The following is a 13,311-nucleotide window of genomic DNA, read 5'->3' on the forward strand; positions in this document are numbered from 1 at the left end:
CCGCAGGGCTCAGTGCTGGGACCCCAGCTCTTTACAATATACATTAATGATTTAGATAAAGGAATTGAGTGTAATATCTCCAAGTTTGCAGATGACAGTAAATTGGGTGAGATGTGAGGAGGATGCTAAGAGGCTGCAGAGTGACTTGGATAGGTTAGGTGAGTGGGCAAATGCATGGCAGATGTGGTTATCCATTTTGGGGGCAAAAACACGAAAGCAAAATATTATCTGGATGGCAGCAGATAAGGAAAAGGGGAGGTGCAACGAGACCTGGGTGTCATGGTTCATCAGTCACTGAAAGTGGGCATGCAGGTACAGCAGGCGGTGAAGTAGGCAAATGGTATTATGGCCTTCATAGCTAGGGGATTTGAGTATAGGAGCTGGGAGGTCTGCAGTTGAACAGAGCCTTAGTGAGGCCTCACCTGGAATATTGTGTACAGTTTTGGTCTCCTAGTCTGAGGAAGGACATTCTTGCTATTGAGGGAGAGCAGTGAAGGTTCACCAGACTGATTCCAGGGATGGCTGGACTTTCATATGAGGAGAGACTGTATCAACTGGGCCTTTATTCACTGACGTTTAGAAGGATGAGAGGGGATCTCATAGAAACGTATAAGATTCTGACAGGACTGGACAGGTTAGATGCAGAAAGAATGTTCCCGATGTTGGGGAAGTCAGAACCTGGGGACATAGTCTTAGAATAAGGGGTCGGCCATTTGGGACTGAGATGAGGAGAAACTTCTTCAGTCAGAGAGTTGTTAACCTGTGGAATTCCCTACCACAGAGAGTTGTTGATGCCAGTTCATTGGATATATTAAAGAGGGAGTTAGATATGGCCCTTAAGGCTAAGGGAATCAAGGGGAATGGAGAGAAAGCAGGAAAGGGGTACTGAGGGAATGATCTTATTGAATGGCGGTGCAGGCTCGAAGGGCTGAATGGCCTACTCCACTTATTTTCTATGTTTCCAAAACTCTCCACCACTGGGGTTCCTTGTGTCATGTCTGTGATTAGTCAACCACTCCATTATCATTGTATCATGTGACTACCAGGAAGGCGAGAAGGTAAACGAGTTGAATCTAGGTATTTTTTTCTCGTCAAGTCCTATGCTTCTCCTCTTACTGACCAATACTGGCTGCCTGCCCCTACAGCCTCTTCTCCACCGCCTCCCCCCAGTGTATTAAATTTAAAGTTTGCACATCTCTACATCGCTTTACTCTAACTCCACAACTTTGTTCGGTATTGTGTACAATTCTGGGCATCACACTTTAGGAAGGAAGTCAAGGGCTTGGAGAGGGTACAGAAGTGATTTACCAGGATGATACCAGAGATGAGGGACTTCAGTTATGTGGAGAGATTGAAGAAGCTGGTGGTATTCTCCTTTTGAGCAGAGAAGGCTGAGGGCAAACCGAATGGAGGTATCCAAAATTATGATCGAGCAAATAGGGAGAAACTATTTCTTTTGGAAAGTGGGTCGGTCATAATTGGCAAAAGAACTAGAAGGGAAATTGTTTCGCATAGATGGTTAAGATCTGGAATGCACTATCTGAAAGGGAGGTGGAATCGGATCCGATCGGAACTTTCAAAGGCAATTGAATATGTATTTGAAGAAGACTAAATTTCAGGGTTCTGGGGAAAAAGCTGAGGGGTGGGATTAAATTGTACAGCTCTTTCAAAGCGCTGTCACAGGCACAATGGGCCGAATGACCTCCTGTGCTATAATTTTCTATGATTCTCCCCACCATTGATGGAAGAACCTTCAACCTCTTGCGTTCTTTCCTATGGAACGTGCTCCTTGGATCCCCCTGCCTCGCCGTCTTTCTCGCCTCTTCTCAAAACCCAAGTTTAGCAAAACTTTTGGCCAATCATTCCAATCTCTTCCCTCCATGCTATGAAATTCTCACTCACATTTTCCATTTGTTAAATGCTTTTAGGACTTTTAACATGAAAGTTACTCTATAAATAAAAGATAGCAAGACTTGCATTAATGTAGTGACATTCATGACCTCAGGAATGTCCCAAAGCCAATGAGGTACATTTGAAGTGTAATCACTTGCGCACAGCAATGTCCTACAAACAGCAATGTGATAATGATCAGATAATTTGTTTTTCGTGATGTTGGTTGATGGATAAATATTGGCCAGGATACCGGGGAGAACACCTGTATACTACTACTAAATAGTGCATGGGATCTTTTATGTCTGCCTGAGGGTAGACGAGGCCTCGTTTTAAAGTTTTTTTTTAATTCCTGGAATGTGGGCGTCACTGGCAAGGCCAGCATTTATTGCCCATCCCTCGTTGCTTTTGAGAAGGTGAGGGTGAGCTGCTGCCTTGAACTGCTGCAATCTGAGGTACTCCCATAGTGCTGTTAGGGAGCGAGTTCCAGGATTTTGATCCAGTGATGAAGGAACAGCGATATGTTTCCAAGTCAGGATGGTGTGCGACTTGGAGGGCAGCTTGCAGGTGATGGTGTTCCCATGCGCTAGCTGCTCTTGTCCTTCTAGGTGGTAGAGGGGCTATCGAAGAAGCTTTGGCAAGTTGCTGCAGTGCATCTTCTAGATGGTACACACTGCAGCCACGGTGTGCCGGTGGTGGATGGGGTGCCAATCAAGCAGCTGCTTTGTCCTGAATTTTGTCGAGTTTCTTCAGTGTTGTCTGAGCTGCACTCATCCAGGCAAGTGGAAAGTATTCCATCATACTCCTGAATTGTGCAAAGATAGGTGGGAAAGCAAGTTATGAGGAGGATGCAAAATCTACAAAGTGATATAAATAGGCTCAGTGAGGTGGGCAAAAATTTGGCAGATGGATTATAATGTGGGAAAATGTGAGGTTATCCACTTTTGTAGGCAAAATTAAAAAAGCAAATTATTATTTAAATGGGGAGCGATTACAAAGTACTGCAGTACCGAGGGATCTGGGGATCCTTATACATGAAATACAAAGTTAACAGACAGGTACTGCAAGTAATCAGGAAAGCAAATGGAATGTTGGTCTTTATTGCAAGAGGGATGGAGTATAAAAGTAGGGAAGTCCTGCTCCAACTGTACAGGGCATTGGTAAGACCACACCTGGAGTACTGCGTACAGTTTTGGTCTCATTTAAGGAAGGATATACAGTTGACCTTCCCTTATCCGGAACTCTTGGGACTTGGCCTGTTCTGGATAAAGGATTTTTCCGGATGAGGGGTGGTCATATTAAATTGGATGGTCCAGGTACTGAGCAAGGGGATATCGGGGCTGGCTGGCTTGGGGCTGGGAGTGCGGCAGAGAGATTGTGGTGGGTTGGTGGATCGCGGGGTCAGGCCAGCGATTGCGGGAGTCGGCAGCAAGGAAGGACTTCAATTTATTCATGTCGGAGTTCTGTGCATGCGCCACCCGGTGGCCGGGAATGGTTCTGGATGAGGGGTCATTCTGGATAAGGGAGGTTCAACCTGTACTTGCATTGGAGGCAGTTCAATGAAGGTTCACGAGGTTGATTCCTGAGATGAAGGGGTTGTCATATGAAGAAAGATTGAGCAGGTTGGGCCTATACTCATTGGAGTTTAGAAGAATGAGATGCGATCTTATTGAAACATACAAGATACTGAGCGAGCTTGACAGGGTAGATGCAGAGAGGATGTTTCCCCTTGGTGCAATCTAGAACTAGGAGCCATCGTTTCAGAATAAGGGGTCGCCCAATTAAAACAGAAGTGAGGAGGAATTTCTTCTGAGGCTCGTGAATCTTTGGAATTCTCTAACCCAGAGAGCTGTGGAGGCTAGGTCTTTGAATATATTTAAGGTAGAGATAGACAGATTTTTGAATGATGAGGGAATAAAGGGTTATGGGGAGCGGGCGGGGGAGTGGAGTTGAGGCCAGGATCAGATCAGCCATGATCTTGTTGAATGGCAGAGCAGGCTTAAGGGGCCAAATGGCCTACTCCTGCTCCTATTTCTTATGTGCCTTGTAGATGGTGGAAAGTCTTTGGGGAGTTCAGAGGAGAGACACTCGCCGCCAGAATATCCAGCCTCTGACCTGCTCTTGTAGCCACAGTATTTATGTGGCTGGTCCAGTTAAGCCTCTGGTCAATGGTGACCCTCCAGGATGTTGATGGGGGATTCGGCAATGGTAATGCCGTTGAATGTCATGGGGTGGTGATTAAACTCTCACTTGTTAGAGATAGTCATTGTCTGGCGCTTGTATGGCGCAAATGTTATTTGTCACTTATCAGCCCAAGCCTTGAATGTTGTTCAAGTCTTGCTGCATGCTAGCATAGACTATGACATCATCTGAGGAGTTGTGAATGGAACTGAACACTGCAATCATCAGTGAACATCCCCACTTCTGACCTTGTAATGGATGAAGCATTGATGGAAGTTTTATCCAAAAAATAGCACCTCCAACAGTGACATACTGGGAGTGTGGGCCTGGATTTTGTGCTCAAGTCAAAAAGTTGTTAGGTTTGAGTAGTACTGTACTTACATTCCAGGAATATTACATTACTGTGTTGCCTGTGTCATGTATGCAAAGCAGGTTTTAAAGAATGTTCAAATATGTATGTAAGGTTTTATCACTTGGGACGCAAGACATTGCGTGTTGTTTGTGCCCAGTTGTGCCGATTGTGGCTTATGACTGATTCCTTGGATTTACCGTCAATAGTACATTTTTGCTCTACATGGCAGTGTTATATAAGCAGTACACTTGCTGGGAACAGACTTCTGAAAATTAGGAGTACTGCCAGCTCTCCTGGGCATGCATGTGTGTAACATGATACTGAATGTTCATGTAATACATTTGTGTCCTACAAATGCTGACCCCAATTTCAGAGGAGTCCAAAGCATCTTGGATGTATGGGCAATATAATGAGATCTATACTAATTGTAGCACATTTGAGAATAACAAAAAACATGATTTACCTTGAACTCTGAATTCTAGATTGGTACTGGCATCCTCAAAAATGGGTTTTTTGATGAGTGCAGATGCTTGCTGGTGTAATTAGTTGTAAAAGTTCAAGATTTGTGAACTAGATCTCAGTGATCCCTCTTCTTACCATTGCTTAGGCTTTCTTTTTCTTTTAGATCTGCCCATATTGTATACAAGTGCAGTCTCCAATATTCAGTTTTCCATAGACCAGTTCCCAATTTTTGCTTTGGTTTGCTGTTAGAGGTAGTAAGTGTGAAGGAGGCACTTCACTACAGGCAAGATTATCTTGCGTTCACTGTCACTTACTTTCTAGTACATAGAAACAGAAAATAGGTGCAGGAGTAGGCCATTTGGCCCTTTGAGCCTGCACCGCCATTCAATAAGATCAAGGCTGATCAGTCCTTCAGTACCCCTTTCCTGCTTTTTCTCCATACCCCTTGATCCCCTTAGCTGTAAGGGCCATATCTAACTTCCTCCTAAATATATCCAATGAATTGGCATCAACAACTCTCTGCGGCAGGGAATTCCACAGGTTAACAACTCTGAGTGAAGAAGTTTCTCCTCATCTCGGTCCTAAATGGCCGACCCCTTATCCTAAGACTACGTCCCCTGGTTCTGGACTTCCCCAACATCGGGAACATTCTTCCCGCATCTAACCTGTCCAGTTCTGTCAGAATCTTATACGTTTCTATGAGATCCCCTCTCATCCTTCTAAACTCCAGTGAATAAAGGCCCAGTTGATCCAGTCTCTCCTCATATGACAGTCCAGCCATCCCTGGAATCAGTCTGGTGGACCTTCGCTGCACTCCCTCAATAGCAAGAACATCCCTCCTCAGATTAGGAGACCAAAACTGAATACAATATTCCAGGTGAGGCCTGTACAACTGCAGTAAGACCTCCCTGCTCCTATACTCAAATCCCCTAGCTATGAAAGCCAACATACCATTTGCCTTCTTTACTGCCTGCTGTACCTGCATGCCCACTTTCAGTGACTGATGAACCATGACACCCAGGTCTCGTTGCACCTCCCCTTTTCTTAATCTGCCACCATTCAGATAATATTCTGTCTTCGTGTTTTTGCCCCCAAAATGGATAACCTCACATTTATCCACATTATACTGCATCTGCCATGCATTTGCCCACTCAGCTAACCTGTCCAAGTCACCCTGCAGCCTCTTAGCATCCTCCTCACAGCTCACACCGCTACCCAGTTTAGTGTCATCCTCAAACTTGGAGATATTACATAGAAACATAGAAAATAGGTGCAGGAGTAGGCCATTCAGCCCTTCGAGCCTGCACCATGGCTGATCATCCACCCCGGCACCTCCACACCCCCCGACCCCCCCCAGCTGCAAGGACCACATCCAATGAACTGGCATCAACAACTCTCCGGAGCAGGGAACCCCACAGGCCAACAACTCCCCGAGTGAAGAAGTCTCTCCCAATCCCAGCCCCAAACAGCCCACCCCCCATCCCAAGAGCGTGCCCTCCCCCGGCTCCGGACCCACCCAACACCGGTAGCACTCCCCCCGCACCCAACCCACCCCGTCCCGTCAGAATCCTTCCCAAATGCCGAACACCCCCGGATGTCGAGCCCCCAGCCCCGGCCACCCCGGAGCCACACCCCCGCGACGCCAACCACACCACATCCACCAACCGCCATCTGCGCAGTCAACCCGTCCACCCCATTCTGAACAGTCTCCGCACAGAGCCCCCAGGCCCGCCCCTCCAACACACTTTGCACCCCCCAGACCTCCGCTGCAATGTGGCCCCTCCTGTCCCCCGCCCTGGGTTTCTCCGCTCCCCACCTCTACCACTCTCCCCTCCATCCCCCTTCCCCGTCTCCCCTCAACTTCCCTCTGCCTCCCCGCACAGGCTCCCATCTTGGGGGCGGTAACATTCTGGGGCAGGGAATTTTAGCCCCCAGCGTGGAAGTTCTGCTCCCGTCGCAGAATTGGCCTTCCCGCCCCTCAATGGAAGCGGAGTGCAATTTCCCACACTCCACTTCCTTTGGGGGCAGTTACTGGGGGACGACTGGATGCTCCTGTGACAGTTTGAACTGGTGCTCTCCACTCTCCCGTCCTGTGACAGTTACACTCAATTCCTTCATCTAAATCGTTAATGTATATTGTAAAGAGCTGGGTTCCCAGCACTGAGCCCTGCGGCACTTTACTTGTCACTGCCTGCCATTCTGAAAAGGACCCATTTATCCCGACTCTCTGCTTCCTGTCTGCCAACCAGTTCTCTATCCACGTCAGTACATTATCCCCAATACCATGCGCTTTGATTTTGCACACCAATCTCTTGTGCAGGACCTTATCAAAAGCCTTTTGAAAGTCCAAATACGCCACATCCACTGGTTCTCCATTGTCCACTCTACTAGTTACATCCTCAAAAATTCCAGAAGATTCATGAAGCATGATTTCCCTTTCATAAATCTTGGTCCGATCCTGTCACTGCTTTCCAAATGCTATTTCATCCTTAATAATTGATTCCAACATTTCTCCGACTACTGATGCCAGGCTAACCGGTCTATAATTACCCGCTTTCTCTCTCCCTCACTTTTTAAAAGTGGTGTTACATTAGCTACCCTCCAGTCCATAGGAACTGATCCAGAGTCGATAGACTGTTGGAAAATGATCACCAATGCATCCACTATTTCTGGGGCCACTTCCTTAAGTACTCTGGGATGCAGACTATCAGGGCCCCGGGGATTTATCAGCCTTCAATCCCATAAATTTCCCTAAGACAATTTCCCACCTAATGAGGATTTCCTTCAGTTCATCCTTCTCACTAGACCCACTGTCCCCTAGTACATTCGGAAGGTTATTTGTGTCTTCCTTCGTGAAGACAGAACCGAAGTATTTGTTCAATTGGTCTGCCATTTCTTTGTTCCCCATTATAAATTCTACTGAATCTGACTGCAAGGGACCTACATTTGTCTTCACTAATCTTTTTCTCTTCACATATTTATAGAAACTTTTGCAGTCAGTTTTTATGTTCCTTGCTAGCTTCCTCTCGTACTGTATTTTCACCCTCTTAATTAAACCCTTAGTCCTCCTCTGTTGAACTTTAAATTTCTCCCAGTCCTCAAGTTTTTTTTTAGCCAATTTATATGCCTTTTCCTTGGCTTTAACACTATCCTTAATTTCCTTTGTTGGCCATGATTGAGCCACCTTCCCCATTTTATTTTTACTCCAGACAGGGATGTACAATTGCTGAAGTTCATCCATGTGATCTTTAAATGTTTGCCATTGCTTATCAACCGTCAACCCTTTGAGTATCCTTTGCCAGTCTATTCTAGCCAATTCACGCCTCATACCGTTGAAGTTACCTTTCCTTAAGTTCAGGACCCTAGTTTCCGAATTAACTGTGTCACTCTCCATCTTAATAAAAAATTCTACCATATTATGGTCACTCTTCCCCAAAGGGCCTCGCACAACAAAATTGCTAATTAGTCCCTTCTCATTACACATCACCAGTCTAGGATGGCCAGCTCTCTGGTTGGTTCCTCGACATGTTGGTCTAGAAAACCATCCCTTATACTCTCCAGGAAATCCTCCACCACTGCATTGCTACCAGTTAGGTTAGTTCAATCAACATGTAGATTAAAGTCGCCCATGATTACTGCTGTTTTCTGCCCCTTGGTAATCCGTAGTTCCACCCATACCGATTCCACATCATCCAAGCTAATGTCCTTCCTTATAATTGCATTGATTTCATCTTTCACTAGCAATGCCACCCCACCTCCTTTTCCTTTCTGTCTATCCTTCCTAAATGCTGAATACCCTTGGATGTTGAGTTCCCAGCCTTGGTCCCCCTGGAGCCATGTCTCCGTGATGCCAATCACATCGTATCCGTTAACTGCTATCTGCGCAGTTAATTCATCCACCTTATTCCGAATACTCCTCTCATTGAGGCACAGAGCCTTCAGGCTTGTCTTTTTAACACACTTTGCCCCTTTAGAATTTTGCTGTAATGTGGTCCTTTTTGTTTTTTGCCTTGGGTTTCTCTGCCCTCCGCTTTTACTATTCTCCTTTTCTATTTTTTGCTTCTGACTCCATTTTATTTCTCTCTGTCACCCTGCATAGGTTCCCATCCCCCTGCCATATTAGTTTAACTCTTCCCCAACAGCACTAGCAAACACTCCCCCTAGGACATTGGTTCCGGTCCTGCCCAGGTGTAGACCGTCCGGTTTGTACTGGTCCCACCTCCCCCAGAACTGGTTCCAATGCCCCAGGAATTTGCGTCCTTCCCTTATGCACCACTGCTCAAGCCACATATTCATCTGAGCTGTCCTGCGATTCCTACTCTGACTAGCACGTGGCACTGGTAGCAATTACTACTTTTGAGGTCCTACTTTTTAATTTAACTCCTAGCTCCCTAAATTCGTCTTGTAGGACCTCATCCCGTTTTCTATCTATATCATTGGTACCTATATGCACCACGACAACTGGCTGTTCACCCTCCCTTTTCAGAATGTCCTGCACCCACTCCGAGACATCCTTGACCCTTGCACCAGGGAGGCAACATACCATCCTGGAGTCTCGGTTGAGGCAGCAGAAATGCCTATCTATTCCTCTCACAATTGAATCCCCTATCACAATCACTCTCCCACTCTTTTTCCATGAACTTGGCTGCTGCTGCTCTCCCCTGATGAGTCATCCCCCTCAGCAGTACTCAAAGCGGTGTATCTGTCTTGCAGGGGGATGACCATAGGGGACCCCTGCACTACCTTCCTTGCACTGCTCTTCCTGTTGGTCTTCCATTCACTATCTGGCTGTGTACTCTTTACCTGCGGTAAGACCAACTCGCTAAACGTGCTATTCACGTCATTGACTCGAACTAAGTCTAATGTTCAGCCCTTAGTAAACTGAAGAGTTGTAAGTTCTAGCTGAACACCATTGTGTTGAGGCAATTCGATGTACTACTTTTGACGAGAGAAAAAAGTGGGCATTAAAACTGGACATTGCTGCTTTTAGCAATAATTCATAACACTGAACATTTGTGAGGTGAAAATTCTTAGCCGTTCAAATAGTTTGCGTGTGTGATTTCCAGTGTTTAACAAGTTGCTATGCCTATTTTGCAGATTATCAAGCTAGTCTGGTTGCTATAGTAATAATAAAATGTATTTACTTCAACAGGGAGAAGATCAGAATTTATTGTAAAGAAAGGCTGCCTTGTCTTGACATTGACTAAATGCAACTGCTTCAGGTTGTTTGTGGGTATGAAGTGGTTGGGAGAAACAAAGAATATGTTTGTAAATGGCAGCAGGAAAAATGGGGGAAGGTTGTCCAGTGAACATCATCAGAGTCAATCCAAGCTACTGCACTCTGGAAGGGGAAGTTCAAGAGCCAACTCAAGAGTCACATTTGGAAAACGTAGTACCCGTAAGTGACTTTTTTTATGTGATTGCTTTGGTTTTGTTGAATCCCTAAATCAATCAGCCACCACATGCATTTGTAATTTATTCACTGCGTTTTAAAAGTAAGAATTCAAGGTGATGCACTTAAGTTCTTGAGAGATGTGATTAGGGCACTTGATTGTATAAATTCAAGTTTCCCTCCTATTTTTGCAGGCATCACTTGCAACACAAATGCAGTGTTTGGGTTTAATCTGCTACTTTCTGTTTGCGTAAAGATATTTTGAGCTTTGAATCTTAATTTTTATTAAAGGAGTGAATTAATTATTTTTTTGCCCAGTCTATACAATACAATCTGTTTGGGTGTAAAATTTGCACTCATTCAGACTGTCCTTTTGATGATCTTATGTTGTTAAATTCATGTCAGCAATCTGATGTGTAAAAGATTGCTGAAAGTAACTGGGATTCTGATGATTAAGTATTGAAAGAACTTGAGATTGGGTTAAATGGTAATTATTGACCTTTGGTGCATGTGATTGATTCTTAGCTTTCCATTGACTTTGTCATCAGGAACACTTTTGCTCCAAATTGTAAAGATGTCATCCACTGGAAAATTGATTCAAGGAATGGCATTGATGATGGAAATGAGATTTAAATTTTATAGGGTTGATGAATATAAATGCGACAAAGAAATATATGTACTTGTTGGTCAAAGATTTTTGCTGCAGCATTCTTTAATGACACATTGGAAAGAATAATTCAGACCTAGCATCCTTGGAATGTTTTAAGAGACTACACATCAAAAATACTTCATTGGCTGTGAAGCACTTTGGAACATTCTGAGGTCATGAAAAGTAAATGCCAATTAAGGCACGACCAATATTGTGTGGTTTTTGTTTTTAGGCATGATGGGTTTTGAGGGTCATGGCTCTCGATATGTACCTTCCACTGGAATGACAGCCAAAGAGCTGTGTGAAAATGATGATCTAGCAACAAGCTTAGTCCTTGATCCCTATCTGGGGTTTCAGACACACAAAATGAACACCAGGTATGTCAGGCAAGTATTAACCACTCCAATTTTCAAATCTAAATAGATTGCTGATGCGTTAGCAGTAAATTATAATCTCAACTGTGGATGCGATACAAATATTATTTTTCTCTCCCATTTTTCTCCTGTTGTAGGTTGCTCACCACCCCACATCCTCCTCTAACCAGGAGGGTGGGATGGTCTGGGCCGCGGACCTCTCGATGACCGCCATCAGTAACGCTCGTGTTTGGCAGGCAGGTGTGACTGAAATGGGGTGAGCCTGACGATGTCAGTTCCTCCTACCTCCCCCGAGATGGAACGCCTCGCTTCTTCGCGACGCTCTTGCAGCCTAGCCAAGAACTGACCAAACTGACCCGATTGAGGTAGGGGGATTCAAGTAGCAGGCAGTCCTGGGACTCGAACCCGCGACCTCCATGTTGGGAGGCGAGCGCTGTATGGGGCTGTGTAACTTAAAATGTTCAGTATGTAGTATTGCTGAAATAAGGTTCAGTCCTCCCTACTTCCAAAATCCAAGTCATTTTATCCCCCTCCTTTTTGTTATTTTAAAAGCTTGGCTTTTATTAAAATTAAGCAGTTTGGAAAATGGCGGTTTCAAGATACCTGTGGTATCAAAAGTACCTGTCCCACAATTTTATTTTTGTTCTAGTAAAACCATTTTCTGTATCTACGTTTCACTTGTCCTAAATGATGGGTAGCAGAAAAAATTGCTCCACCTGTAATCGAACTTGATCTGTCACAGACAAGCAGATTTGACTATTTTCTTACCAGTGTTTTTAAAAAAAATGTTTGAATAAAATATTATTGAGGTCTCTCTTCCATTATACATTGTACACCAAACATGTCAGCCAAAAATGAAACAATTGAAAATGTACAAGTTCATTACTATGGGGACAAAAAACCAGTGAGTACAAAGGATTAACCCTGGAAGATGAAATAGAAGTGCTTAATATTTTTGGAAATGCACAAGTGGATTTTTAAAAAACTGGTGAAAATAGTCAAATCAAATCCTTATTTATGTGTGTGACCATTTGATGCTAGAAATGGGACAAATTAGAATGAAGTGTTCCACAACGTTGAAGCTTCGTTGGTGATAATTTACGAAAAGAATTCCTGAGGTCATCAGATAAGTAACACAGAAATGGTAAGTCAAAGCTGTGTACACCATCTTGATAGTTAGATGCGCTATGACGTTTTCCTATATGGTGAGTTCTTAATCTTATATGTGCTAAGTGTACCCTTGTGGCAAGACAAACAACTGAGGGCGAGTGCCTGTTAACTACTCTTGTGTACCTCATTGTAACTAACTCTCCATTAACTCATCTATTGAGATATATGTCGGAAAGCTGTTGGTATCTGAAAATGCAGCCAGTTCACTTGGATGCATGGTTGTATATTCTGCTGCTCTCTAGGCAATTCCAGCCAGTTCATTGGCTTCATTTTCAGTGTTCATCAGAGAGGTCTGTTTTTTAAAAATTCCTGTTGTATAATTGTGCATCAAAGATAGTTTTCTTTTTATTGGTTCTTCTAGAAAATAGAAAGTGTTTTAAATGAGACTAATACATGCATGTATGAAGGTGGTATTCTCATGTTGCCAATGACTTTCGTTAGATCACATTTTGGATAGAAAAGTTGCACTCTGTAATTGAACACTTTAGATTGCTATTTTGTACAGTGTTTTGAAAGGAGGTGTAATAGTTCTCTAAACTCAGCACTTGATTACAAGTGTAAAATAACTTTTCCGTCTGTGTAGCTTCCAAGGAATTACTAATATCTGGTATAGTAGACTTTACGAAGGTTTTGTCCAAGGTTAGTTTTCAATGATTCTGCAATTTAAATTAGAACAGTAAGGGGAATAAATTTTACATAATACAGGTCTCTTTATCTATCAGTTGGTGGGGGAAGTGTTTAGCTGAGCTATACAGACTAAAAGGCCCCAGTTTCAATTGCTGGTCTATGCTGATTAGATTATTCAACTGTTGTGGAAGTTGATGATTGACCTTGGTGCCCT

General features: G+C 44.0%; 1 protein-coding gene across 3 annotated transcripts in view; it reads left to right on the plus strand.

Annotated features, from left to right (window-relative positions):
• kmt5b (lysine methyltransferase 5B) overlaps window positions 1-13,311 on the plus strand; it is a 62,652-nt gene that overhangs the window by 23,746 nt on the left and 25,595 nt on the right. For 2 of the 3 annotated variants that reach the window (XM_070899618.1, XM_070899617.1), the window contains exons 2-3: window positions 10,038-10,283; window positions 11,159-11,312. In XM_070899618.1, the coding sequence (XP_070755719.1) occupies window positions 10,121-10,283; window positions 11,159-11,312 (317 nt within the window). In that variant the 5' untranslated portion in view covers window positions 10,038-10,120. The remainder of the gene's footprint in view (window positions 1-10,037; window positions 10,284-11,158; window positions 11,313-13,311) is intronic. The other variant, XM_070899619.1, reaches the window with a different exon arrangement.

Source organism: Pristiophorus japonicus, chromosome 14, assembly GCF_044704955.1.
Source record: "Pristiophorus japonicus isolate sPriJap1 chromosome 14, sPriJap1.hap1, whole genome shotgun sequence".
Taxonomy (NCBI): Eukaryota; Metazoa; Chordata; class Chondrichthyes; family Pristiophoridae; genus Pristiophorus; species Pristiophorus japonicus.